This window comes from Mustelus asterias, chromosome 16 (assembly GCF_964213995.1).
Source record: "Mustelus asterias chromosome 16, sMusAst1.hap1.1, whole genome shotgun sequence".
In the NCBI taxonomy this organism is placed as follows: Eukaryota; Metazoa; Chordata; class Chondrichthyes; order Carcharhiniformes; family Triakidae; genus Mustelus; species Mustelus asterias.
In genome coordinates this window covers 61,904,572-61,923,893 of record NC_135816.1, presented here as the reverse complement: position 1 = coordinate 61,923,893, position 19,322 = coordinate 61,904,572, and the positions used below count along the sequence as shown (strand labels likewise).

The following is a 19,322-nucleotide window of genomic DNA, read 5'->3' as shown; positions in this document are numbered from 1 at the left end:
TTGGTGCTTGAAGGTATATTCGTGGGTGGACAGAATTAACATGCATCGTTGAATTCTTAGCCTTGTACTCTTTGAAAAGTCCCAAAGATTTAGTGGTCAGAAATGATGGTAAAGTGCCTACTATGTAGGTACTGGTGGAATTTCTTGCCACCAAGATCTATTGCTTGTCCTTCGTTCTCGATTTTTGAGCAGCCTTTTTCAGCTTCTGAAAGGGTTTTGACACCCTGTCAGCCTTTCAGATCCGTCATCCATCTCTTGGAACAACACTGCATCAATGCCATATGGTGAGGTGTCACAGATCAATATCAGTTCTTTTAGATGGATTGAAGTGCACAAACAGATTTGAGGAGTGCAACAGTTGCTTCACTGTTGAAAGCTTCCTCCGGGGAGTAGAATAATGCAAGGCGGTCGGTACCATCGATAAGTTTGGTTTTAAAAAAATATTCATTGTAGTTTACCGTCCTTTCAATTGTGTTTGTGGGGGTAGATGCCTCCAGTATCACCTTGGCCTTGACCTTCCACGGGGTGTAATCCTGTATGTTTACATGGTGGCCCAGGTAGATAAACTCAGTGATTTGAAAGGCGCACTTCTCTTTCTTGAGGTGAACTCCAGTCTCCGGAAATCTCTTTAATGCCTTGTAAGTTTGTGAGATGCTCGGCCTCTGTTGATCCAGTTATAAGGATATTGTCAAGGTATAACAACCCATTATGACTCCTGCAGCGATCTCTCCATTGTCCTTTGAAGTATTGCACATGCTAAAGTTGTCAAAAGGAATGGGCCCTTCTGTGTTTATCATAACCTACCCCTGGGAAGTGTCATCTGGTTCAAGTTGCTGATACATGTAAGATTAACCTCCTGCCAGCTTTACATGTCTCCAATTCTCAGGATTGGATGTTTATCTAGCTTGGTGGCCTGATTAACTGTTGATTTATAATCGCTGCAAATGCACATGGTCTTGTTCAGTTTCAATACACGGACTATGGGTGCTGTCTATTCTGAAAACTGAACTGGCTGAATAATGCCTAGTTCTTCCAACCTGATTAATTCAGTATCCGCTTTTTCTGGTAAAGCAAATGATACCAGTCTTGCCCTAAAGAATTGAGTCTACTCTGGATCAACGTAAATTTTATCTGGCAGTCCTTTGATTTTTGCCTAATTCGTCAAGGAAGACTTTGTTGTATGTTCTTAACAATTCTGGCAGTCCCCCTACCTGAAAAATCTTGGCCCAATTCAACTTGATTTTTTTAAGCAAATCGCAGCTCAGGAGGCTTGATTTTTCATCCGTTACTATTATTATTGGGTAGACTATTGTCCATAACTCTCAGGTGCTATTGTGGTGCCTTTTTGTATTTATTGCTTCTCCTATGTGTGTTCTCAACTTGGCAGAAGCACTGTCTAAGTTTTAATGGTTGGGTACCCTCTCTCGGGTGCTAAAATGTAAGGCTGATGCCCCTGTATCCCCTTTCATAATAAGAGGCTTCCAAATTAGTGTTTCAGGAAAAGGGTCTGTCTTGACTGCTTTAAGATTAAAGGGAGAGTGAATATCTGAATCAGTGGTCAGATTCTTTCACATTGTGTACTTCTAATCTTGATTGGTTACTCAGCTCCGCACTGCTTTATCATGTGTACTCTTTTGTGACAATAACACTGTCTCCTTAAATCTGCATGCTTCAGGAACATGGTTACCTCCACATCAATAACATTCCACTGTAAAAATCATTGCCTCCACTATATCTTTTTATCCTGTGAGTGACTGAAATTGTTTGCTGCTTTGCAGCAGCTTTGGCACCATAGTAAGCTGCAGGTTCCCACCTAACTGGTAAATGGCACCATTTAGTACGTGCATCTTTTTCAGTGCTTTCTATGGCCATTGCTCATTTAAAGTTTGTTGACTTTGGCAAGAAATCTGCATTGATAACATCATTGCTCATACCACAGACTAACCAATCCCATAACGTTGCTTAGGATTGTTCCAAAATCTCACTACCCCAATAATTGATTCGGTTTTGCAACGTAAGTCATATCGACTCGCTCTCCCCCTTGTATTAAATTTGAATCTCTGGCGTATGATTGGTTAGGTTGAAAATGACCCTTCCACTAAATCCATGAGCTCAATGAATGATTTGGAGTCTGGCATGCTTATGGATGTAAGACTGTGGATAACAATATAGGTCTAACTTTCACAGATGCTCAGAATTATTTTGTGATTTGTCTCCTCCCTGATTTTGTTTGCTTAGAAATAAAACCTGAGGCACTCTGTGTTGTGCCCAATCCTCTGTGGAGAAGTGAAAATGCCTCCTGAATCACCTGAAGAGAGTCGTTCTATATTTATTTTTCTCAGATTTTGGTTAAAATAGGATGCACTCGGGTGTTGGGCCAGTAACAATGGCAGGATCACTTAGCTTCATTGCTAAATGTCTTTAGTTAAACAGAAAAGCTTTATTTACAAGGCAGTTACATGAGCTATATGTTCGCTACATAATCTAAAGTACCTCTATATTAGGAGAACTCCACCCCCTAGTAATTTTTTTCAGCAATATTATTGGTTTGAAGAATATTGAAAAGAACTTTAAAAGTTTCCAACAATTGTAATTTTCTTGGATAATAAATACTGGTCATTGTGACCTGGAGGCAGTACTTAGAGGAAAAAGTAGAAGACCAAATGCCATGTGACTTGACATAGGAGAGTAGTTGATACAAAGGAGAGCTACAAACTGAGAATCTGGAGGGTGAAGGCACAAGTGCAGACGCAAACGGAGACAAAAGAGGAAGACGTCAAATTATTCTAAGGAGAAGTAGTAAATCACTTTTGGGAAGGGGTCAGTTTTTCTGTTTTGCAAACAAGGAGACCGGAGCTCTTGGTAGCAATGTAAGAGCTGGCTGAACAGGTCTAAAGCCTGGAAAGCTGAGAGACTAGCTCATAGATGTTAAAGAACTGGGTGTTTTCCCAGGAGTGGCAAAACTGTGAACCAGAATGCTATTGGTTTGTCAGTTGAAAAGAATTCGGGAAACTTACACTTTCAGGACTGTTGTGACTTGAGAGAATGCGTGTTTGTAGAAGTGTGACTTACTGATGATAATTGTAATCATGAAATTCTTGATGAAAGCTGTTGCCACAAGAGTCCCAACCTATCATTTGTGGGTGGTTCCGTCTATTTGGTTAATTTGATTTACAGTTCCTCCAATGGAATTGTAACACCATCACTAAGGACAAGGATAGAAATGTCGTAGAGACACTTACTTTCAAGTTCTTAAATTCACATCCTGGATGATGTCCTGAATGTTCTTGGGTTGTGTTGTCCTTTAATGCAGCCTGTCATCTGGATCAGACATTCCCAGGGTGCATTTTGGCCCTGATTGCTAGTGTCTTGGCAGGCCCTTTTTTTTGGAGATGTAATGGGCTTGGCAGGTGTACAACTTGCGGTTGGATGTCTGCCGGGGGTGGGGTATTGTGCCACCATGCTCTGCATTTTCAGGTTTGCCCGCACGCAGAGCATTTGTTGTAATCATCCTGGACACACCATTCTAAATTAGAAAGATCTTTCATTCATTATCACATGGTCAGAATCCCTGAATTTCTTATTGAACATCATTGTGGGATCACCATAATCACAAAAGACTGCAATGATGCAAGGAGAAGACCCACCACTAACTTCCCAGAGAGACTAGGATGGACAACAAATGTGGCTGTGGCAATATTGCTCATTTCCTGAGCAAGTAAATAGAAGTCTTAATGTCTGTGAATCACGTTGAAGTAGAGTAACTGCTACTGTATAAGCAAATTAATTTTGATGGATAAATTGAAAAAGAAGTTTAGATATTGTCATTCTTGATGGATCCTTTAGCATGTGATGTACTATGTATTTTTTGCCATGTAAATGTGGAATTGTGTGATCCATACAACATAGAAGTTTTTAATTTGGCTGTGAGAAAGAGGGAGATTTTTTTTCATTTAGAAGGGACCCAGGTTGAGAATATCTGTGTATGTGAATGTAAAGAAGTTTTGGTGTAAATTTTAAATGATGTAATTAAAAAGTAACTCACTCAAATATATTGTCAAAATTCCTAACAAATGGGTCTCATCTTACCCTTCACTAACATTTGTTCTTCACTACATTGTTATATGGAACAAACTCAAGATGTACATTTAAGCAGAGTGAACAGATGTAAGATATCAAAGTTCCAAGGCTAGGCTTACAGTTGCATCAATTCTGCACCACCTGAGCTATGTCCTCAAGGACTCGGAACTATTCCCGATATGGGTGGTACTACTTATGCTCATTATAAGACAATGATGGACAATGAAGTTCCCAACTGAGTCCGTTTTGTGCTTTTTGCTACCGTTGATGCTTTCTTCAAGTAAAGTTCAACAAGAAGGCACACTGATTCATCAGCTGAAAGCAGTAGGGAGCAATCCATAATTAGTTTCCATGCCCGTGTTCTCCTGCAATTTCATGGAGCATGGAGTCAATGTTGAGGAAACTGTGCCCCCACTTCTAGTGGGTTTCTTCTGTAGGTGGACAGGGTATACCTAGAGATGGTGATGGAAGAACTTGGTTCTGCAAAGATGACTGTCTACCTGACTGTGGGCTAGCTCATCTAATTTTAACACTAGTTCTTAGATGCTAGTAATGAGGACCTGCAGAATTACTGTGGTGCAGTGCTTAAATTGTAACCATGTGGTCAGTCTGAAAGAAAAAGAAAGACTTGCAGTTAGATTGTACCTCTCCCATCAACTGCATTGCAAATTGTGACCTAAACCATCACCTCCATCAGTCCTCTTCACATATTTTTAAAAAAAGTATTGCTTGGTGATTGATCAATTGTGTTTGCCGCTTAAGAGATCTCTGTCTTAGGCAGTCCCTCCGAATTGATGATGACTTTTTTCTACTCCAGTTCTATGGGTTCTGTGATGAAACTTCTAGTGTACAATCTGCAATCTCTGCCATATGCAGGTTGATGGGGTTTGGAGGGTCAGGTAGATGAGTTGTTTGGGGTTTGTGCACTCTGACATTTCAATTTCGCCGTTGCATATTCCTGATAAAGTTTCTCTGTTGCTTTCCTGAATGAACCTTTTCCATTTTGGTTGGTCACAGCCCCAGGGACTCCCGTAAGTTGGCAGGGATGTTTGGTCTCATCAAGAAAGCTTTGAGGATATCTGTGAATTTCTGTTGGCCATCCTGGAGTCTCTTTCCAAGAGTTTTGAGTAGAGCAGATGTTTTGGGAATCTGGTGTAAGGCAGACACCAGACATGTGCCCAGTGGAGCTGGTTTTGAGTGATTAGCTGCTGGTAATGTTGGCTTGGGAGAGGATGCTACTGTTGGCCTACCTTTCTTGCCACATGATTTGGAGGGTCATGTGAAAGCTGGTGATCTTTAGTGCATTTAGGTGCCTGTTATAGATTATCCAAGGCCGCAAAGCATTTCGGAGCACAAGGATCGCTGCCACCCTGTAAACTAAGCATTTGAGACCTTGGACATCAAACATTCTTTTCCTCAGTTGGTTGAAAGCTGAGCTGGCACATGGAAATGGTGATGAATTTCATTGCCTATGTCTGCCTTAGTCAAGAGGAGGTGCCCACGATACGGAAAATGGTCTATGTTTTTCAGGATCTTGCCTTTAAGCTCAAACCGTGAAGGTGGTGTTGTGCTCTGGGAGCTGGATAGAAGAGGACCTTAGTTTTCTGGGTGTTTATTGAAAAACCCTTTTTCTCATATGCTTCAGAGAAGGTGACAACCTGAAGCTCCATTTCTGTGAGCGCGCACACAAGCGTCATGTGTCTACTGGAGCTCAATGTCTTGAAGTTGAAGCAACCTTGGTTTTGAATTGAAGGCTACTCAGACAGGACTGTTGAAAGACCTTGTCTGAACTTGCTTTGCCACAAATTACTCCTGAACTTCATTTTTGTTAGCCATCTGTACAAATTGAAGAAGACAATTTAAAAGTCCAGTAACCTAACCTGAGATGGGCATATTGTAAGGCAGTAAGTGGTAAAAGTTATGTAATATCTTGTACATGTTCAAATATAACGGTAACTAGTCAGTTGAATTGAAGATCGACATGTCTCAAATTTAGTCTTGATAATCACTGGTGGTACAGGAACAAACTGAGTACCAATAGACCAGGCAGATTTCCTGCAACAGAATGACTTGTGATTTGACAACTGATGGTTAGCTCTTTTAATTTAACTTGTACACAACAACAGCAACTTGCATTTACATAGTGTTTTTAACATAGTGTCAAGGTACTTCCCAGACGCATTAGCAAATAAGAATCTTTGACACTGAGCCTTATAAGGTGATTTTAGGGCAGATGGCCAAAAGCTTGGAACGTTTTAAGGAGAGGATTACAGGAGAAAAGAACAAGGTAAAGCAGTTTAGGGAGGGAATTCCAGAGCTTACAGGCCAAACAGTTGAAGGCATAACTGCCAGTGGTAAGATTATTTTATTTTCCATCATTCCCTCTCCCTCATTGTTTCCATCCTTCTAATCTTCATTCACTCAACTCCACCAGCAAGTTCTCATGCATTAGAATATGGCCAATCCAACCTTGTTGCTATTTCTTGATGATCTTTCTTCCTCCTCCACCATCCTGAGAACTTCTTCATTGCTTTTGTGTTCTCTCCAACTAACCTGCTCCATCCTTCTCCAGAGTCACATTTCACAACTTTCTAGTCTTTGGGTGTCTGCTTTTCTTAATGTCCATATTCTAGCCACATACAACAAGATGCTCCAAATCGCAGTACTGACAATTATTTTCTGAAGATCTCTCTCACTTTATTGAACAATTCTTTGTTTTGAAAATGCATTCTTTGCCATTGCTTTTGCAAATCTCACTACCTTCACCAATTGCCCTCCTAGTTTGACACTTCTCTGCTTCATCCCATGCTTTTATTTTGACATCCACTTAGATGGTAAAGAGCAATAGTGACAATAGAACAGCCTTGTCTCATACTGTGCCTGATTACAACTGGTTCAGTTTCACCAAATACTGACCAGGTTGTAACTGTACACGAGACATTCATTCTTTTATTTCTTTAGTCAGCTTTAATTCTTTCTAGCAGTTTGAACACTTTTGTGGATTATGGAAAAGCCAGTATTAGATTAGAGGAGCACAGATATCTGTAGGGCTGGAGGTGATCACAGAAATGAAAGGGTGTGGCAGCAAAGGACTTTGACTGGATTTTAAAATTCTCCTCGTTTTCAATGTACAACAGTAAACACATGGGTAATTGGTGCAAGTTAGAACATGGGCAACATATTTTTGGATGAGCTATTGTTTTTGGAGGGTAGAATTTTGGAAACTTGCTTGGAGTGTGTTAGTTCCATTTAGAGGCAAAAAGGCTTTGAGGGTTTCGGTAGTAGGTGAGCTGAGGCAGAGCAGAATCAGGCAATGTTACTATATGTGGAAATAGGAGATCTTAGTGATAGTATAGATGTATGGTCAGAAGCTCATCTTGCGGTAAAATATGACACCAAGATTGTAACAATTTGGTTCTACCACAGACAGTTGCCAGGGAGAGGGATGAAGTCGGTGACTAGTGAATGAAGTTTGGGGTGGGGACTGAAGACAACAACTTCAGTCTTCCCAGTATTTAGCTGATGGTAATTTCTAATCATCCAATACTGCATATCTGGGGAGGCAATAGCACAGTGGTATTGTTATTGACTAGTAATCCAGAGACCCAGCATAATTCTCTGGAGACCCGGATTCGAATCCCACCATGGCAGATGGTGACGTTTGAATTCAATTTTTACAAAATCTGGAATTAAAAGTTCAATTGTCATAAAAACCCATCTGGTTCACTGATGTCCTTTTAGGGAAGGAAATTGCCATCCTTAAGTGGTTTGGCCTACATATGACTCCAGATCCATAACAATGTGGTTGATTCTTAATTTGCCCTTAGCCAAAAAATCAGTCAAACAGTCTGGCAAATTTAGTGCAAGGAGTGAGAGAGATTGTGATAGAGCTGGGTGTACTCAGCCATATATGTGGAACATGATCATGTTGCTAAAATATGTAGATGAGAAAAAGGAGGGGACTAAGTAAAAGATAAGAAATAACATCAGACCTTTTGGCTTCTCTATCATTCAGTCTGATCATGGCTAATGTGATTGTGACCTTCACTCTACTGCTGCTCCCCAATCTTTCACTATCTGTCTAATTAAGCCTTGAATATATTCAGTGATCCAGTCTCCACTGATCTCAGAGTAAGAAGAACAAATGGGAGAAGAAATTCCTCCAGATCCCTGTCTTAAATAGGATTCACTTATTTTTAAAACCATGCTCCTCAGTTCTAGATTTCCTCAAGGGGAACCATCCTTTTAGCATCTGCCCCACCAAGCGTCCTCAGAATCTTCAAGCCATTCATTCTTAAACTCTGAGTATAGGTCCGACCTACTCAACTTTTTTTCACAAGATATGAGAGATTCTTGAGGAATGCGAGAGGTAACGGTGCAGATGTGGGAAGAAGTCATTGCAAGTCATCTGGCTATACGTGGATAAATGGGAATTAAAATGCATGGGTTCAGTCCCCCAACCAGCTGGATGAGAGTGGAGAAGTAGTGGAGGGAACTGATATAGTCAACCATGTCAAAGGCTGCAAAGAGTTTAGTCATAGCATTTTTAGTCTGTTAAAGTAAAAGTCTTAAAACATGCAATCTTGTTGTCATCTTTTCAGCATTGAAGCTTCTTTTAAGTCATCAATCTCTAGGGGGATCATAACCATGTCAATAAGTGTCTCTTGTAAGTCCTTATCCCATCATTGCCTCTCCTGTAGATGCTTAACCTTAATTTATATAATATAATGGATTCTTTTTTCTTTCTTAAACAAAATTTAAATAATATTTCCAAACAGTACTTCAAAATAAAGAAGAAAATAATTTCAATGTTCTCTACAAAGTTTAATTACAAGGCATCCCTTTTCCTTGTGTTACAAGCAGTCTTTTTTGTGAAGCAGTCAGATAATTGAATACTTGCATCAATGCATATGATCCTGCAGATTTTTTTTTCACCAGCATTTGTTTCATGCAAGGTCAATCCTTAATCTTTCTTCACTTTTTGCTGAGTTAATGTTATCCCACCAGGAACAATGTATGGAATTTCCCCTAAATAATTGACAAATAGAATCTCCTGACTATTGTTTCCTCAAGAGCCTATCAGCTAAAGTACTTTCAACAATCTTACTTTATTTCTTAGCTTCCCAAAAAATCATGAAACCTACTGCACTTGAATACCCATCGGCCGGATTGACATGAAAAGCATCACTGAAATAATTAATTTCCTGGCCTTTGGGTCAGCCAAGGATGGAAACTGCTTTTTGCCCTTAAGGCATCCTCCACTTTCGGTGATTTGTTATCGTACAGTGTGTCAATACATCAAAACTAGCATCCAATCTTGTCTGAGTGCATAATCAATTCAACAGACCAATCAGGCTTCACAACTGCTCTATTTCATCTTTAGATGTGACATCTTTCTGTGATGACCTAGCCCAATTAACTGGGTTAGGAGGAACTCTCACTAAACTGGATTGCTGATTCAAAGTTAATCCCATCTATTCTGCTTAATGTATAATTCCTATTCTGCTAAATGTCCCCACAAAATGAAGGATAGAAATGGCAGGGTTCGGTAACCATGGATGACTAGGGAAATTGTAAACTCAGGAAGCGTATGATCGGTCTAGGCATCTAAAAACTGACGAAGCCCTTGAGGAGTATAGTGAAAGTAGGAAGGAACTTAAATGTGGAATTAGTTAGTGGTTAATTAGTGGTTAGCACTGCTGCTTCACAGCTCCAGGGACCCAGGTTCGATTCCCGGCTTGGGTCACTGTCTGTGTGGAGTTTGCACATTCTCCTCGTGTCTGCGTGGGTTTCCTCCGGGTGCTCCGGTTTCCTCCCACAGTCCAAAGATGTGCGGGTTAGGTTCATTGGCCATGCTAAAAAAAATTGCCCCTAGTGTCCTGAGAGGCGTAGGTTAGGGGGATTAGTGGGTAAATATGTAGGGATATGGGGGTAGGCCTGGGGTGGGATTGTGGTTGGTGCAGACTCGATGGGCCGAATGGCCTCTTTCTGCACTGTAGGGTTTCTATGATTCTATGATTCTTAACAGATAAGTTCACATCCTCTTTGACCACAGGCAAGGTTCCAGAGGAGTGGAGAATAGCCAATGTTGTTCCCTTGCTTAAGAAAGGAAGCAGCGATAATCCCGAAATTATAGGCTGGTGAGCCTGATGTCTGTGGTGGAGAAGCTGAAGGACAGGATATATGCACATTTGAAAGAAAATGGATTAGTTAGTGATAGCATGGTTTTGTACAGGGAAAGTCCTATTTCACCAACTTGATTGAGCTGTTTGAAGAGGTGACAAAGATAATTGATGAAGGCTATGGATATAGTTTCTATGGACTTTAGTAAGCCGTTTGACAAGGTCCCACATGCCAGACTGGTACAAAAACTAAAATCACATGGGATTTGGAGTGGGCTGGCTGGATGGATACAGACCTGGGTTGGTTGTCGAAGACATAGAGTAGCAGTGGAAGGTTGTTTTTCAGAATGGAGATCTGTAGCTAGTGGTTTTTCACAGGGATCAGTGCTGAGACCTCTGTTGTTTGTAGTATATACAAATTCTGGAGGAAGATGTGGATGGTCTAATTAGTTTGTGGATGACACGAAGATTGGTGGAGTTGCTGATATAGCGCCAGGAACTGTTAGAGGATACAACAAGATAAAGATAGATTGGAGACTTGGGCACAGAAGTGGCAGATGGAGTTTAGTCCGGACAAATGTGTGTTGCTGCATTTTGGAGGATCAAATTTGGGTGTGAATTATACTGTTAAATGGCGGAACCCTTGTGAACATTAACATAGAGGGATCTCGGTGTGTAGGTCCACAGTTCCCTAAAAGTGGCAACACAGGTGACCAAGGTGATTAAGAAAGCTTATGGCATGCTTGCCGCCTTCAACCGGAGCATTGAGTACAAGAGTTGGCAAATCATGTTGCAGCCATATAAAACCTTGGTTCTACTACATTTGGAGTATGCGTGCAGTTCTAGTCACCGCACGACCAGATGGATGTGGAAGCTTTGGAGAGAGTGCAAAGAAGATTCACCAGGATGTTACCTGGCCTCGAGTGTTGGCTATGAGGACAGATTGAATAAACTAGGATTGTTTTCACTGGAAAGAGAGAGGATGAGGAGAGACCTGATAGAGGTCTACAAAATTATGAGAGGCATAGGCAGGGTGGATAGCTAGAGGCTTTTTCCAAGGGTGAGTGTCAATTACAAGGGGGCACAGATTCAAGATGAGGGGGCAAAGATTAAGGGAGATGTACGGGGGATGTTTTTCACATCGAGAGTGGAGATGCCTGGAACACGCAGCCAGTGGATGTGGTGGAAGCAAGCATCTGGATGGATACTGAAAAGGGAGGGAATAGAGGGATACAGACCAAGTAAGGGAAACTTTTTTTTAGTTTAGCTAGGGCATCATGAGTGGCACAGTCTTGGAGGGCCGAAGGGCCTGTTCTTGTGCTGTATTTTTCTTTGTTCTTTGTAATATATTTAAAGGCTTCTAACTTCCAACCTTAAATTCCACTTTAATCATTATTAATAATATTTCTTAAATTTCACAAGACAATCCCATAAGAAATCATTGACATGCATCATGAAGCTGCCTGAAAGCTTTCCTTTTTGATACCAATAAAACATTGATGAATCTACTTTTAGTTGAATATGGCCTATTTCCAATAAAACGGATCTCATCGAAAAACACTATACCCCCAAGGTATCATTCGGGTCATAAACCTAATTGTTTAGTTTCCATATTTCCCTTCTGCATCGCTCACCTCTTTTAGGTGGTTTCGGAAAATGTCTGAAATTTTTCATCCTGCAGAAGTAGAGTTGTTATGTCAATTGATTTACACTCCCACAGATGTGGCCAAGAAAACAAAAATGACTATTAGGGTGACTTTTTCTGCCATGAGAGCAATCAGCCCAACATCTCTTGTCACCCAGTTACTCTTTCAAATTCCAAGCAACAAGCCTTGGACTAGCCTTTCTAGTCTTTTAGTCCCAGCTGCAAGGATCTTTTCAGTACAAACCCAACAATGCACCAACTTTCACTTTTAGTAATGATTCTCTGCTGCCATGTTAAACTTCTTATCAGTTGGTGAAGAAGGCAACCAGAAGGCAATCTTAAGTTTTAGGTTTATTCACAAAGTAGACATTCCAAATGTATGACTCCTAACTCTACAACCAACCAGTGTCAATAAGTATCTCTATATTTTTGAATAAAATCAAATAAATAACTAATTACTGTGACTAGCAGCACTGTAAGAAACGTCAAATCTCTAAAGGAAACTTAGACAATGTAAGTTAAAATTATATTGTGGGGTGTGGGGACGAAGGTGCAATCCAGCCCTTGCAGCACCTAGCAGTCATGGAAAGCCTAAAGTGTACTCAAGTGTTCCATGTGCTTTCTCTCCAACGATGCCAAGGTATGGATGAAATCATGGAAGAGAAGCAGACATTCGACTCCCTCAGCCACCCACTGCCTGGACCTGTTCAGGAGCAGGCTAACAAGGAGGTCTTCCAATTTGCCTGCTCCTCTCTACTGAGTGACCAAATGTCAAGAGCATGGGGCTGAAGTACAACCAGAGGTTGAGCAGCAGTCACTCAAATAATCAAAAAAGGAACTGCAATCTTACACAACCTATGTACAATTATGCCAACAGTAAGAAGTTTAACAACACCAGGTTAAAGTCCAACAGTTTATTTGGTAGCAAAAGCCACACAAGCTTTCGGAGCTCTAAGCCCCTTCTTCAGGTGAGTGGGAATTCTGTTCACAAACAGAGCTTATAAAGACACAGACTCAATTTACATGAATAATGGTTGGAATGCGAATACTTACAACTAATCAAGTCTTTAAGAAACAAAACAATGTGAGTGGAGAGAGCATCAAGACAGGCTAAAAAGATGTGTATTGTCTTCAGACAAGACAGCCAGTGAAACTCTGCAGGTCCACGCAACTGTGGGAGTTACAAATAGTGTGACATGAACCCAATATCCCGGTTGAGGCCGTCCTCGTGTGTGCGGAACTTGGCTATCAGTTTCTGCTCAGCGACTCTGCGCTGTTGTGTGTCGCGAAGGCCGCCTTGGAGAACGCTTACCCGAATATCAGAGGCCGAATGCCCGTGACCGCTGAAGTGCTCCCCAACAGGAAGAGAACAGTCTTGCCTGGTGATTGTCGAGCGGTGTTCATTCATCCGTTGTCGCAGCGTCTGCATAGTTTCCCCAATGTACCATGCCTCGGGACATCCTTTCTTGCAGCGTATCAGGTAGACAACGTTGGCCGAATTGCAAGAGTATGTACCGTGTACCTGGTGGATGGTGTTCTCACGTGAGATGATGGCATCTGTGTCGATGATCCGGCACGTCTTGCAGAGGTTGCTGTGGCAGGGTTGTGTGGTGTCATGGTCACTGTTCTCCTGAAGGCTGGGTAGTTTGCTGCGGACAATGGTCTGTTTGAGGTTGTGCGGTTGTTTGAAGGCAAGAAGTGGGGATGGCCTTGGCGAGATGTTCGTCTTCATCAATGACATGTTGAAGGCTCCGGAGGAGATGCCGTAGCTTCTCCGCTCCGGGGAAGTACTGGACAACGAAGGGTACTCTGTCCACTGTGTCCCGTGTTTGTCTTCTGAGGAGGTCGGTGCGGTTTTTCGCTGTGGCACGTTGGAACTGTTGATCAATGAGTCGAGCGCCATATCCTGTTCTTATGAGGGCATCTTTCAGCGTCTGGAGGTGTCTGTTGCGATCCTCCTCATCCGAGCAGATCCTGTGTATACGGAGGGCTTGTCCGTAGGGGATGGCTTCTTTAACGTGTTTAGGGTGGAAGCTGGAGAAATGGAGCATCGTGAGGTTATCCGTGGGCTTGCGGTACAGTGAGGTGCTGAGGTGACCGTCCTTAATGGAGATGCGTGTGTCCAAGAATGCAACCGATTCCGGAGAGTAGTCTATGGTGAGCCTGATGGTGGGATGGAACTTGTTGATGTCATCATAGAGTTGTTTCAGTGATTGTTCACCATGAGTCCAAAGGAAGAAAATGTCATCGATGTATCTAGTGTATAGCATCGGTTGAAGGTCCCGTGCGGTGAAGAAGTCTTGTTCGAACCTGTGCATGAAGATGTTGGCATATTGAGGTGCGAATTTGGTCCCCATGGCTGTTCCGTGTGTCTGGATGAAGAACTGGTTGTTGAAGGTGAAGATATTGTGGTCCAGGATGAAGCGGATGAGATGTAAAATTGCATCTGGAAACTGGCAGTTGTTGGTGCTGAGCACTGAGGCCGTTGCAGCAATGCCATCGTCATGGGGGATGCTGGTGTAGAGTGCCGAGACATCCATTGTGACGAGGAGCGCTCCTGGTTCAACTGCTCCATGTGTGCCGAGTTTCTGTAGGAAGTCCGTCGTGTCGCGACAAAAGCTGGGGGTTCTTTGTACAATGGGTTTCAGGATGCCCTCGACATAGCCGGAGAGGTTCTCGCACAGGGTCCCATTGCCCGATACGATGGGACGGCCGGGTGTGTTTGCCTTGTGTATCTTTGGGAGGCAGTAGAGATCTCCAACGCGGGGAGTACGTGGGATGAGAGCACGGAGGGTGTTCTGAAGGTCCGGATCAAAGGTCTTGATCAGAGTGTTGAGTTGACGGGTGTGTTCTTTGGTCGGATCTGCAGGTAACTGTCTGTAGTGTTCCTCGTTGTTGAGTTGTCGGTACACTTCTTTGCAGTAATCCGTTCTGTTCAGTATGACGATGGCCCCTCCTTTGTCTGCTGGTTTGATGACAATGTTGCGGTTGGTCTTGAGAGCGTGGATGGCGTTACGTTGTGCTTGGGTGATGTTTGGGGCTGTCTTGTGAGTGCGGCTGATGAATTTGGTGTTGACGCACCTCCTGACGGCTTGGGCATACATGTCAAGTCGAGGGCAGCGGCCTTCCGGAGGAGTCCAATTCGACTCTTTCCTCTTGGGATGCACGGCGGATCTCTCTGTCGGCTGTTCCGGTTCATTGGCTGTCTCATTGTGTTCGTTGTTGGCCTCTTGGGGTTTGTGGAAGAACTCTCTCAGCCTAATTTGCCTGATGAATTCCTCTGTGTCTGCTGCGAGATTGATGGGGTCTATTTTGGTGGTGGGGCAAAAATTAAGCCCTCGGCTGAGAACTTCGATTTCATCTGGTTGAAGTGTGTAGTCGGACAAGTTGACAATGGACTTCCCTGCAGTGGTACTGTTTTCTACTGTGGTACCGGGGGATGCTTGGTTGCTGCTGGTGGTGATGCCGAGTTTCTCAAGTTTCCTGTTCTTGGTGTGCATGTAGAGGGTGTAGTTCCTTTGTCTTGTCTGCTTGGCAGAGTTTTGCAGCTGGTCTGCATCCTGAGCGCAAGTTGAGAATATGGACTCTATCTTGGTTTCCAGGCTGCGGCGTTTGCTGTAGAGTTGGTGTATGAGGTGGTTGAGGAGGGTGAGAGAGGTGCGACGGCAAAGTCTCTCAGCGTAGTCTGTGTTATAGGTTGACCTGAGTGGGTTCGTGATCCGTAGTCCTTTTGGTATCTTGTCTGCTTTCTTGCATCTTTGTAGAAACTTGATGTCTGTGTCGATATGCGCGATCTTCTTGGCGAGGCATAGAAAATACTGGCTGCTGGGAGTCAATGAACGATTTTAACCTTTTGCAACACCCTCTATCCAAATCCCTGATGAAAACAGGGAGGATTGCCTAATAGCCTCCTTCAATGAAATGGCTGATAAGGGCTCTGTGTTTCTATACACTTTATAAACTGTATTTCTATGTTCATTTGTAAAACAAATAAGTAAATATAAACTAATTAACGAATTAAAGGAGCCTTAAAGACCACCGTAACAAAAAGCAGAACTTTCTGAGGAAACTAAAGTAAAATGCTACTTTTGGGACCAATGATGCACCCCAGCCACAGTGGCACCCACCAGTCACAGAAGGCCTTAGGCATACCAGCAGATACCACTTGCTCCCTCTCCAGGGACACCTGGATATGAATGTGGCAGTAGAAGAGAGGCAGACAGTGAGGTTGAACAACCCCTCAACTGCCTGCTGCCTGGACTTGCTAATGGCCACCTAGGTCAGGCCCAGGAACAAGCTAATGAAGAGGCCCTTCTATGTGCTCACCCCTCGCCCTCCTCCATGCTAGCTGACCACAGATCAATAGCTTGGAACTGAAGTGCAAGCAAAATTTGGGGAACAGCCCCCTCAGGTAGTAGAAAAAGGGACTGCAATCTCGGACAACCTACATAAAAATAAAGAACACACACACACTTCAGGCCACAGAAAATACAGGCAACCTGGGAGTCTCTGAACCACCATAATTTTCTATTGCATAGGACTGCTGTGTGCAGCACCCTCCATGCCAAATCCCTAATGGAAAAGGGGAGTGCCACATAGCCTCTAAATGGGTGCCCTGCTGCCTCTGGATTGTTGATGAGGCTATGCGTCTCAAGTCATTATCTGATGAGTGTTCCCTACTCAGACACTTTTCCTTAATTTATGCAGTTAATGTTCAAGACCTGTTCTTGCACTGAAAAACATGATAAAATTTTAAATTTTTACCATCTTAAGCCTAAACTAACCAATACAAGTATTAGAAGCACAAAACAGCAGCAACGCCTTCTGCCTTCCATTTCAAGCATTTACACCCTGCGATGCGCTCTATGCCAACTGCTCTTCACATCAGCAGAAACTGTACATTTCTGTACATTTTTATTTGAAGTTATAGGCTGAAGTTGTAGCTGTTGACCAAGCTTCCTACTCACTGTAATTGGCACCTATTCAGAGAATGACTTACAACTGATTAACTGTTAATTGCCAAAGTGTTAACTAACTTGCAGTTTCTTTCAGTTTCTAAAGTCCCAGGATAAATTTCAGTTAGGCACTACTCGCCTAGTACTATTTAACCAGAGAATCCCAGTTGAATAAAATTCCCAACTTTTTCACTGTGCTGCACTTTGTTCAGTGTACACTTTGTGGTAAGCACTCAACAAGTTTTGTGATATTAATGTTTTGATTTATAAACATCGATGTATATCTTCTTCACAGATAAGGTCTCAGGGTGCAGATGAAGCTATCCAGCAGGTTGATGAGCTGGTTCTCACGCAAAATATTGAACATGGTTCTAGACTAAAGGAGTGGAAAAGAACAGAAAATCAGCCCAATATTACAGAACTGAAACAGCAGTCCTTTGCATTAGGTAAGGAGAGTTCAAGGTCAATGCAACAAGTCCTCGCTTTAAGTTGACCCATTTTAAGTTATTTCAATTTAACATTGTGTTTTTAATATGGCATATTTAGTGCTGAGGCTTTGCATTAAGTTATTTTGTGCCTGGTGTAACATAGGGTCATTTTGGAGCAGCTTTTCCAATTCTCTACCCACCTCAGTCACCACCAATCCTCCTGCTCGCCAACCCAATTCCGACCCTTCCACTTCTGACACCCTCACTTGCTACCGATCCACCCATTCACCAACCTCCCACTAGTCACTCCTGCTGGCCAGATGTCCCACTTCCAACCCTAGGTGCTAGCCAACATTTCTGCTAGCTGACCCTCCCCCCTGACCAACCCTTCTGCTGGCTTACTCTCCTGTTCGCCACCTCTCCAGTTTGCAGCTTACCTCTTATGGACTTGCAATTCAAAGCTGCTCTTAGTCCCTCGATCAAGAGGGTCTGCCAACAGGAAGGTCAGCCAGTGGTGGGTTGGAGAGCTGGTGAAATGGCGAGCAAGAAGTAAGAGGAAGAGGCGATGAGCGGCAGAGACCACGAACAGTAAGTGGAAAAAGTTAGCATATTTTATATTTTTACACTTCTTTTAGAAGTTATTTTGTTTATAAATATGAGTAATTTAAAAATGTATAGTATTTAAATTTGCGGGGTATAATGTTTTAATGTGTTTAACTGATGGAAAAGGTCCGACAGTACCTAACTAAAACTTTTATATTGATTGTAATTGGAAAATTTGATTTGCTTAATGTTTCATTTAAAATCATACTTTTCAAGAAAACAGCAATAATGTTAAAAAAGGAATTACCGTATTTCCTCAAATTTTTCTCTCTGCTGGTCAGGCTACAAACTTCTGAGCATTACCAACTTGTTCATGGGAAACTTAAATTTTAAAAGTCACTGAACTTTCACAAAGTTTTGAGTGACCTGTTTATTTCAATGCATTATATATCACAGATTGCCGCATGTTGCACGTGCCATAGAGGAAACATTGTTCTCCTCTCGCTGTTCCCATTCTGCTTCTTCCGAAGTTCCCATTTCACCTCCACCTCTCACTGGCTCCAACCTATCTTGCAACATAAGTTCTGAAGTGGTGTCGTTCACCGATGATTGCACAATCACAACTCCTCAGGTACTGAAGCAATCTGTATCTGCATGCAACAAGATCTGAACAACATTCAGGCTTGGATGATAAGTGGCGAGTATCATTTGCATCACACAAGTGCTGGGCAATGACCATGTTCAACAAAGAGAATCCAAACATCTCCCCATGACATTCACTGGGAATGCCATTGTTGAATCCATAACCATAAATCTCCTGGGGGTCACCATCAGCTAGAATTTTAAATAGACCAGCCATATAAATGCTGTAGCTACAAGAGCAAGTCAGAGGCTGAGAATGCTGCAGAAAATGATTTATCTGTTTCCAAAAAGTTGCCCATCATCTACAGCATAAGTAGGGAGTGTGATGGAATAATCTCCACTTCCCTGGATAAGTGTAGCTCCAACAATACTGAAGAAGCTCAAAACCATCCAGGACAAAGCAAACTGCTTAATTGGTACCCCACCTCCATCTTGAACATTCATTTCCTGCACCACCAGCATACAGTGGCAGAAATGTGTATCATCTATACAATGGTAAGTAGTCTCACAACACCAGGTTAAAGTCCAACAGGTTTATTTGATAGCACGAGCTTTCGGAGCGTTGCCCCTTCACCAGATGAGTGAAGAGTTCGGTCCACAAACAGGGCAGATGTAGACACAAACCCAATTACAAGATAATGCTTGGAATGTGAGTCTTAACGGGTAATCAAATCTTTTCAGGTGCAGACAATGTGAGTGGAGAGAGGGTTAAGCACAGGTTAGAGAGGTGTGTATTGTCTCCAGCCAAGACAGTTAGTGAGATTTTGCAAGCCCAGGCAAGTCGTGAGGGTTACAGATAGTGTGACATGAACCCAAGATCCCTGTTGAGGCCGTCCTTATGTATGTGGAACCTGGCTATCAATTTCTGCTCAGCGATTCTGCGTTGTCGTGTGTCATGAAGGCCGCC

General features: G+C 42.6%; 1 protein-coding gene across 3 annotated transcripts in view; it reads left to right on the top strand.

The window, feature by feature from the left end:
- Nucleotides 1–19,322, top strand: part of LOC144505206 (uncharacterized) — a 168,914-nt gene that overhangs the window by 51,065 nt on the left and 98,527 nt on the right. For all 3 annotated transcript variants that reach the window (XR_013499794.1, XR_013499795.1, XM_078231185.1), the window contains one exon: nucleotides 17,098–17,248. Coding sequence is in view for 1 of the 3 variants with exons in the window: in XM_078231185.1 (XP_078087311.1) it covers nucleotides 17,098–17,248 (151 nt within the window). In the remaining 2 variants the exon portion in view is untranslated. The remainder of the gene's footprint in view (nucleotides 1–17,097; nucleotides 17,249–19,322) is intronic.